At 36.6% G+C, this 10,668-nt stretch overlaps 1 protein-coding gene across 1 annotated transcript; it reads right to left on the bottom strand.

The window, feature by feature from the left end:
• Positions 1 to 1,632: 1,632 nt before the first annotated feature.
• Positions 1,633 to 2,565, bottom strand: LOC129438209 (olfactory receptor 52J3-like). Its single transcript, XM_055196849.2, has one exon. The coding sequence runs from the start codon at positions 2,563 to 2,565 to the stop codon at positions 1,633 to 1,635; it is 933 nt and encodes a 310-aa protein (XP_055052824.2).
• Positions 2,566 to 10,668: the final 8,103 nt, after the last annotated feature.

The raw sequence follows: 10,668 nt of genomic DNA, 5'->3' as shown, positions 1-10,668 counted from the left end.
AGAAAATAATATACAATCTGAGGACTATTTACATCGTAACACTTGAATATGAGATTACATTCGCATTCAAAACAGCGGTCATAGTTTGTTTCTAAAAGTAGGTGGGAGTATAATACATAATATCCAAACAGCACTGTCAAATATCGTGACGTCATCTGACTCGCTCATTCCTCCAATGACTTCATGGAAAATATTGATAGACAGAATGTGTAGCCAATTAGATAACAAATCCAACGATCTTTGTGTGACGTTTTATTTCCTGGTGTGGAAACGGCATTTTATACACTTACATAAGGATAAATAAAAAAAAGGACGAACGTGTATGCATGTAAACAAAGACTTTTATTTTGGGGCTTACTGGCACTTAGAAAAGGCACTAGTCTTACAAAAACTCTTGTAAGAAGTTCATTTTTGGGCCTATTGACCTCAAACGTGAAACATAACTTCTTTAGACGTGTGGCTTTGGCATCATTGCATTTCTAGGTTTCACACACATAGTTATCATTAAGAGTTTTAGTATTAAAAAAGATGTTATGCAAAAAAAATGTATTACAATGTACTTCAGCCTCTCTAATTTTATTAATTTTTATCTTAAAATAATTTTGAAAACTGGGAAATGAAGCTCAAAGTGTCTTCTTTCTAATGATACCACAGTTATGCTTATACTCTAAATGGTGGAGTGGGGGTGCTTTTCAAGAGGTTAATACAGAACAACCTACTGGTCATTCAAGATATAGGGCACAATACAGGGCTTCCCCGTAAACTTTACCCATTATTTTGCCGTTCCTTTTGAATCATGCTCTATTAGTTGAGCTAAATACTGTACATTAAGGGGCAGTTTCCCAGACAGGGATTAGACTAGTCCTAGATTAAAATAAATTTAAGAGCTGTCCAAACTGAAAACATCTTGCACTAACATATCATAAAATACATCAGTGCCCTTTGTTTTGCCTCAAAATGCACACAAGTAATGTTTTTAGGCATCTTTGTTAAAACTATTTATTTTCCTAATTAAACTAAAGTCTAGTCCTGGCTTAAGCTAATCCCTGTCCGGGAAACTGACCGAATGTCAACTAAATGTGAAATTGTCACGTATTGTATTTATGGCAAATTGTTTTGAAACACACAGCAGAAATAAGATACTGTATTGTAGCAATGAACATGTGATATGATATTTGTTGCTTTTAAATGGTTAAAACTGACACAAGTCTGCATTTGTTAAGTCTGCTGACAGTTTATTAGTTTCATAGGAATTATACTTCTGTAAACAAAACAATTATTTTGTATTTTGGTTTCAATTTTTACATCACATTTTTCATGTCAAATGTTGTTCATAGTAAAAATCCAATTAATCAAACCCAGATTAAGCATTTGCCTGCTCTTCAGTCTTGTTTTAAACATATGAAAAAGTGGCCAAAAATATCCCATAAACATTATAAATCCTTTCTTTCTTCATTATAGTAAATATGGCTTAAGTAGATAGGTTGTTGTTGTTTAATTCTGGAGCACTTTTATAATTCAGTACATACTGCAGTATTATAATAGGGTATTGTTTATAATGGTTATATATAATACATTCTATAGTTTATATACATTTATACATCTTGACAGAAATTGTGACAGAAATGTACATTACATTGATATTTTTCTTTTAAAGACTTTTAAGAGATTTGTTCGTACTTCATGGCTGTTCAATCCATACACAATTGGATTAACAAGTGGAGGCACTAAATAGACAAGCATCCCCATAATCTTTTGCAGATCTGGATTAACTGAAAACCTGTATGACAAAATAGTGAAAGTTCCAACTGTTTCATATATGATAAAGATAGCCAGTTGAGCCAGACAGGTATTGATAGCTTTCCTCTTTGCTTCAGACCTGCTTGTGGCCAAGCATGTAAGCAAAATTCTCACATAAGAAAATCCTTGAATAGAAATAGTAATAATCTGCATTGCTGCGGTTACAAATAAGCCAAAAATGTTATTAACTGTGGTGTCACTACAGGTGAGCCTAAGTAGAGAGGGGTTATTACAAAACACATTCACAATGTGAGACCTGCATCTAGGATGCTTTGCCTGCAACAAGAACAACACGATAATGAATGAAAGATCAAGGATCCACACAAGAGCAATAATTCCCATCACAACCTTCGGTGTCATGATGGCATTGTATCGTAGTGGCATACAAATGGCAATGTAACGATCAAACGCCATGGCAGCCAGGATAAACAAAACACCGCCACCATACATGTGGAGTAAGAAAGCCTGCAACACACAGAGAGGATAATATGTGTAGTTGGTTTCTGTTACAATGTCAGAGAGAACCTTGGGGAACATTGATGTGATACCAACAAGATCATTCAGGGGAAGACTGAACAGAATAAAATACATTGGCTTGTGGAGACTTTTATGCAACACAATGAGAAGCAACAAAGTCACATTGCAAATAACGCTAAGAAAGTACATGGAGATGCCAATAAAAAATATAGCATATTTGACTCCTGGAGAGATGCAAAACGGATCTATTGTCAGCTCAAAGCTGACTATGATGGATAAGTTCTCCATTATCACTCTGGAATCTGTGAGAAATGGCAGAAAAGAGGTACATTAATATTTAACAGCAACAGAAGATGTCCTATCTATAAATTAAAAATAAAGACACAAAGCACTTGAATGATGTGACTCACCTTATATACATTAAAAGAGACTCAATATTGCCTTGTACAAGGTAGCTGCAGTTCTGTGACGGCCAACTCAAACGCTTCTTATAAAGACAGCTATGTTAGTGACAGCATCCACAATAAAACCCCTTAGAGACAACAAAGCTGAAAAAATAACATGCTGGTTGTACTGTACACTATAGGATAGAAATTATGGAAACACTAATAGACTACACTAAATTTTCAGCGTGCAGCCTCCCTTGAAGCTCTACAACTGAAATCTGACGTATACATACCATCTTTCTTCGAAATTCTTCTTCCGTGCACTTAGAGGACTTTGTTGGAAAATCATTGTGGTGTTTAACGGATTCAAACAAACCAGTATTTCTGAATGGACTGAGGCCGGGATTGAGGGGATTTTAAGCTAAAGTGTTTGAAAAATCGTCGCTGTCTGATGAAAGCCACGTATGTCCATTTTGCCGATTTTGAGATTTTTCGACAAATTGAATGTCCAGGTTCATTTCCTCGCAGTGAAAATCTGTCACCTCACAATAACAACGATAAATCTAGTTGATGAGGCAGTTTGTGCGTGCCTAATTCACTGTTTATGTGCGGAGTGAAAACAAACATGGCGGAAGGCGGACATGAGGCTGAGAAGGTGCTTGATGTTATTACCATGAATTTACCAGAATGAATTTACCAGTAAATACAAAAATGTGCTGTTCACACATTCAGCAAACGATGACGGTCACGAAGTTGCTCGTGACCAAACAACATTGCGTTAGGCGGCATCAATCGGAACCTGCGTTTGCACATTAGGCTTCACATAGGAGCGAGGTAAAGTTAGTTTTAGGTTTAATATTCGCTGCATATCCTCCTAGGCTGCTTTAGGGGCCGCAAATCACAGAGGGTGTGCTAAGGACGTCTGCAATTTGGCAAATAGATGGTAAGCCGTTTGAAAAAAATTTGATGAAGAAATGTGGATGTTAACTTCAGGTGTGCTCGACTTTTAAGCAGCACATTTGTGGAAACGCGTCATCTATAAAAAAAACGTTCTGATAAGGCCGAAGCTGGCAGCGCTGTCTGACATCATCTGTTCTAAATGCCGGTAATCCTATATTTTTCGTTCACAAATACCACTTACTGGTAAATTACTGGTAGTCTTAAAACCTGTCTTACAGTTTATTTACAGTTGTACTCTGTTGTAATTTTGAAACACATCTAAACACATTGTTACTTTTCCTGTTTGCACTATTTTTGCACCATGAGAGCATAAATAAATACAGAATCTGTGTTTATATTTTAAACTTGTAATTGATTTGAATTATTATTGTGTACTGTAATTGTTGTTGTGTGATGTTTTTTAGCACAGTCACTGGAACACAACTTAAACATTAACATGATCTGATATTTTACAGAAGATAATAATTTATCATCATTTTTATCGTCACCGCAACAAACAACTGAAATTACCGTGATACATTTTTTAGGCCATATCGCCCATCGCTAGTGCGCACTTCGCTTTGCGTATCAGAATGTTTAAACCTGAGAACTTTTTTATGAGTTCTTTGCCTTACTCACATTTTAGTTTGAGTTTGTTTGTTTGAGTCTTATGGCCAGCAGGTTGTAACTCAGTTACAACTTGCAGTGCGTGTGTTCACTATTGACTGGGATAGATTAAATGTGGAGGTCACATTTTCAACTATTGAAACACTGAAACACTGAAACACTTGACAATCACTTTGTAACGGTCAGCCTTATCAGTTGAGTTACTCAAAGTTGAAATGTGTCACATTGGTGTGTTAGATTAAAACAAAGTTAAAAGAATAAGACAAGAAGTGAAATCAATTAAATAAGTGTATTTACAATCATCACATTGAACTTAAAACAACACACTAAAACTGAGACTGCTAAAAAACATATAATATAACGTATAATACAATGTGTTCACGTGGTTCATGGTAAAAAAACACATTATTTTCCACAGACAGTAAATTTTTGTAGCTCCAGATTTCACTCTCTTCCTGAAACGCACGGATTTAAAAAGCTATGTGTCCCTGATTGGCCAGCTAATCTGTACGTTGCAATTGGCCTGAATACCACTGACGTCAGCCAGAAATGTGACGCTCCTTATCATGTTTGAAAGATTCAGTCACAATCCAATGCTGACAGGATTTAACTTATCGGCTGTGAGTCCAAAGCGGGAGGAATTATGATAATGTCGGTCGTGTCTACATCAATAATTCCAGGAAGTAAAATGTTGCCTACAATCTGTGTGCTTGTTGTAGTCCAAGAAAAGAGATTTACATTGGAGACGATAACTCACCTTATTGTTTACTTTATGGTTTGTACCTTTTGCATATCGTTAACATGCACTAATACACACTTACACACCAAAGGAAAGTTAAAAAAGCGTGAATCAGGCCATAGGTGCTCTTTAAAAGAATGGAATGCATAAATACCAAACCTAAAACGATCTAAAAGTCCAAATGTGTTAAAAATCCAAATGTGCAAAATGTCCACAAGTTTATATTCAATTAAAGTTATAATTCAAAAGTCATTGAAACGTGCTCATTGCTGCCTCCTTTAATACTGGCACTTCCTATTTCCTTTCATGTGATGATCACTCATTGTGTGGCAGTGTCACAACTTCACATCTGTTATTAATATTTGTTGATCTTTTTGTAATATTTTGTCTTTATAAACTTTGCACATGCTTTGTGTATTTTGTTGTTTATAAACCAAACAAACCAATGCAACAACAAATCTCTTAATGTATGTCCACTTCTATTTTTGTATGTGTGGCATTGATGATTTCTAGTTCTTTTTGAGCTTGAGACAGGTCGGTGAAACCTTTGCTGCCGTCTTGGGCATAACTTTCTGGTGAAAATACTGTAAATATTAATTGGCTTTCCTGGTTAAATGAAGGACAAATAAATTAATGAGATCTGTAGGGATTTTGTTTAGGACCTCTACTTTGTTTTGTCACTGTAATAAACCCTTAGACAATTAACCTTCATCATTAAACTCATTAACTGTGCTGATGTGATACCAGGCCAATACTTTAAGGTACTCTGTCACTAATAACACCTTTGGGATGTCACACACAGCCTGTGCAGGTGTTGTTCATAATCACAACAATAAAGTGTAGATTTTTTTAGTCAACATCAAATATTTAAGTTTTTCTTAGCAATAGGAAAGTTTTTACTGTTGCATTTTAGTGTAATGCTTATAACAGATATCCCACTTCTGTTGCTTCTACTGAGAAAACATAGCATCCCTCCAATAACCTCCTCACCTGGGGCCTGTACCATGAAAATGGATAAACAAACTCTGGGTTACAGGATTAGTCTCTAATTGACAAATCCAAGTCAATGTGAACAGGCCTTATTGGTACAAGCTATTTTTATAGTACATAAAACCCAGGATTTGCACAAACTAATGCTAAACTTACTTGGCTAACCATGTTGTGCTATGCAATGAACACAGACAAAATGATTATACAAAATTTCTGTTCCATTGCGCTGCTAAGAAGAGTCATGTGATCATGGTTGGTGTCCACCTGAGTTGACGTTATTTGCCAGCATCGCATTTTTCAATGACGTACGACACCTCTTGACATGGGAATATCCGATCTGAATGCATGTATCCGATTCATATTAAATTTTTTCCCATATATGAATGAGGCCTGAAACCAGTGCCGCTGCTAGCCATTTTGGTGCCCTAAGCATAATTCCTTTATAATGCCCCCCACCCCGACCCTAAGAAAAAAAACGTTTGTTTTTGCCAGTTTAATTTTTTATTGCCAAACATATAACTTAATAGCAGAAAGTAAAATCTTCACAACTTTAGCCAACACACACTACACATTTGAAAGTGCAAACTTTTATAGAATAGCAAAACAGAACAATTACCAAACTTAAATTATCAAAATAATCCAGACATGTTTTTCCCAAGTACAATGGCACTTTAAATAAATTACATTAAATAAACATCAATAAGTAAACAAGAATACTCAATATTCTTAAATAAAACAAAGATTCTGAGAACTGAGTGTCACAGTAATGTTTGCTTCATATCATGACGTTTTATATATATTTAAGAGCTGCTAACGTTAACTTTTACTGAGAAAGTATTAACCACCGTCACGTCAAAAAAAAAACCACACAAAATAAACTACTGATATCTAAAGAAACGTAGTAAAGAAAGTAAAAGCTGCGCCAGTTATTTGTAAAATGCATATGCATAGGTAATGTTTTACAGTAATGTTTCTCAATTTAGCTTGCACTGAAGTTATAAATTATAACAACATAGTTTGCTAAACATTAATATCAGCACAGCAAGTTCGAGGCGCATTACAATTAGCAGCAGCTGCAGCTGCAGCCCTTGCACATTTCCCTTATTTAGAAGTGAATGATTAAACATGATGGACTTACCTGCAAGTAATGCACGGGCATCATCCCGCAGTTTCTTCTTTTTTTCCCATCCTGACTCCTGCTGTCTTCTCTGGGACATTTCCAAAAGTTGCCTTCTGACTGGCCGTTTCTATATCCGAAAGCTGCAGCCTGCGCGAGGTCGCATATGCAGGCTGCATACGTCATCAAGCTTTATTTCAGTTAACTGAACATTACATTAGCAAGTCATAAGCATATTACAACAATTAACGATTAACTAAGAATAATAGTTAACTTTATAATTGTTAATATTACGAAATAAGAAAGTTTTGATGACGTATGCAGCCTATAAATGCGACCTCTGGAGGCTGCAGCCTTCGGATTGAGAAACGGCCTCTGTCAAACTTCGTCAGGCGCCCGCGCAATCAACCGGCACGGACAATCAAAGGCTGGGGGGCATACTTTCTAGACTAGAGCCATTAAATTATCTCGTTCCCCTTTTTTTTGTAACATATACATGGATAAAAAGGGCCTAATAATATTTTTATAGGCTAATGAAATAATTTCAGCATTAAAAAATTTTTTCATTAGGCTATTATTTTTGGTGCCCCCTCAGCACGTGGTGCCCTACGCACAGCGCGTGATGCGCGTTATGGGAGCGGCGGGGCTGCCTGAAACCAATCTGAGAATATTGAAATCTATGCACTTTTTTTCCTCTTTACACGTTCGTAGGTCATATTCAATCTGTGGATACATGAGAGGGGGGAAAGAAACAAGTATCGCCTTAGTGACAGCTTTTGTACCTTTTTAAGAGAGTGTAGTGTGGAAGTATTTAAAAAGCCAAGGCTTTCTATATTACACCTGATTTCATGCTTCTTATTACTTTTTTCTTGTTTAAGCCATCCCTTTAGTGAGTATAAGATAGGATTTAATTCAATCCCACTGGGTTTCTGGTCTGGTCTCCAAAGATCCTTTAGAATTAGCTTATGGTGCCAATAAACACTGACCCTACTGGGAATGGGGCCAAATGAATCCAATATTGGTCAAGAAAGAGTTAATAAGCCTATAGAGAGTATTGGTCTGCATTGACTAAGTGAATTAAGTCCCAGGTCACTTTTAGTGTTCACTTAAAGTGCATTTTGGCCACTGGGAGTTCGAGGCCTTGAGAGCCTAAGGGGCCAATCACACCAAAAGTGTTTATGGCAGTTGCAGGTGCCTTTTTTGAATGATGTTCTATGGGCAGGGCGCGTTTTTGAAGGAGCGCTGAGAGCGGAGAAGTGCCTGACGTCATTCGCATCTTTCCATTGTCCAATCGCATGAGGGGAGAGGCGGGCCTTACGTTGTGGGGAGGGGAGTTAACAGTTGCTTTGAAGAACCGGACTCCACTCGCTCACCCTCTCCTGTGTGTTTGTGCACCTCTCATCCTCAAACAAGGTCAGAGCAAGTGCCCTCTTTTCAAAGTTTCTGCTAATATGACAGTTAACAGCAAAAGAGCTCAGCTTCAATATTTGATTGACAAGACAGCTGACCAACTGGTGGTTGCTTAGCAATATGAAAAGTCGTGTCGCACTGCTCTTTTTTAAAAAAAGGCAGTGCGTCGCGCCTTGCGTTTGCAAGCATTTAAAGCGCTTTTGGTGTGACTGGCCCCTAAAGCTCCCTTTACACCATATGAGAATCATCATTGCCAACTAAAAAATAAATTTTCCATTAGGTATTTGATCTGCTTTTAAATTAATCTGATGTAGTTAACTTCTTACACACTGAGGCTATTTTGGGGATTTTCGCCTGGATTTGGCCTACCTAATTTCAAAAGCTTCCCATACCCACAAGCAGAGGTGTACATACAAAAGTTTGGTATCATTTTACAGGAAAGCCTTTGAAATTTCATAAAACACTGTTGAAAGTGCTAAACATGGTTGTATGTATTGTCAGTCCTCTATTAAACACAAAAATAAATAGGCGCTTTTTGATGTTTTTTTTCTAAAGTCTGTATTTAAAAGTGTATAACTCTGGCCCTGATTGGTAACGAACCCCTTGTTTGATTCCAGCAATTGTCAGGTTACAGAGGAAAAAGGAATTTCTTCTCTATCATAATCTATGCAAAAGTTATTCTACTCCAACTGAAGGGAGGAATAATACCCTTTTTGTATTTAAAAATTTGGCAAGGCAAGAGTTGCTTTTAACCAATTGAAAAAGATCTGGTCCTGTAGTAACTTGACCCTCAAGACTAAGGTCAGGTTATTCAACACCACTGTGAAGCCTGTCTTAATGTATGGAGCAGAAACATGGCAAAAAACAGCAGCTGGCTTAAAAAGGCTACAGACATTTATCAATTCATGTCTCCGAGGGATCCTCAGAGTCCGCTGGCCCAGTATCATCACCAATGAAGAGCTCTGGCGACGCACTCAACAGGAACCCATTGAAGAATTAATCCATCAACGCAGATGGAAATGGATTGGCCACACCCTCAGAAAGCCAGCCTCCAGCATCACCAGACAATCCCTTACCTGAAATCCGCAAGGCAAGAGGAAAAGAGGTCGTCCCAGAATAACCTGGAGAAGGGAGTTGGAGGCAGACACCAAAAAGAGTGGTCACAATTGGGGACAGTTGGAAAGACTGGGCAAGGACCAAGACGCCTGGAGAGACTTTGTTTGTAGCCTATGTCCCAGATGAGACGACAGGCGATGATGATGATGATGATGTATTTAAAATCCAAATTTTTGACTAGGATCCTGTGTGTCACCTTTATTTTTATGGATGTATTATCAGATCATAAGTGAATTGTGAAGTATGCTTTCTATAATATTGTAACCTGACCCACAGGGCAAGATCATAATTTTAAAGAGTCATAAATAATCCAGTATGAGTGTGTTTAAATCCTTGAAGTACATAAAATAAACTTTTTTCAATTCTCACAGGAGACTGTTGTAAGCAACATTTAATGGAAAGTGGTGTTATATTCACGCAAAATTTGATCTATTTATTCAAGTCAGTTTTTTTACGTGCCTTGAGCATGAATGTCTCTTTCGTGACACTCGCACGAACTGCATGTGGAAAAGATGTGAAATTCATGTGTTAAATAAGTTTTGAGCTCATGACCACATTTGAAGTCTGACATGTTAATGTTCTATTTCATTAAGACTAACTTCCTGATACTTGATTTCAAAACATAATGAGGAGCAATAGATATACTGCATTGAGCAGATGTAATATAATGCAAAAAAATTACATATGCTGTTGGATGGTTGTCATGCAAAATGTTGAAACCCATATTATAGTTACTTAAGACAGATTGATATATAGTTAAATATATTTTATTAGTTCCTTCATAGAGTAGATTAACAAAAAAACTATTTTAAATATATACAAAAATTAAATTCAATACTCGAGATTCCAATAGTCGATATTATAGAATACATTTATCACTCATTTATTTATTTAACATAAAGATCACATTCATGATAGTACATATCAGTTTACACTGACAATACAATACCTGCAATTCTTTATTGATGATAATAAGTTCCAAGGTTTAAAACGTTCATAAGGTTTCTTTAAAATTCTTCCAAATAAAAATGCCATTGCCCTGCTTATACCCAACATAAAAACTAAAT

The sequence above is a fragment of the Misgurnus anguillicaudatus genome, chromosome 24 (genome assembly GCF_027580225.2).
Source record: "Misgurnus anguillicaudatus chromosome 24, ASM2758022v2, whole genome shotgun sequence".
NCBI lineage: Eukaryota > Metazoa > Chordata > Actinopteri > Cypriniformes > Cobitidae > Misgurnus > Misgurnus anguillicaudatus.
Note: the sequence above shows the minus strand (reverse complement) of the source record. Positions and strands in the feature narration are given on the sequence as shown.

Excerpts from the sequence above, each read along its gene's own strand:
- LOC129438209 (XM_055196849.2), bottom strand. The coding sequence starts at position 2,565 with ATGGAGAACTTATCCATCATAGTCAGCTTTGAGCTGACAATAGATCCG.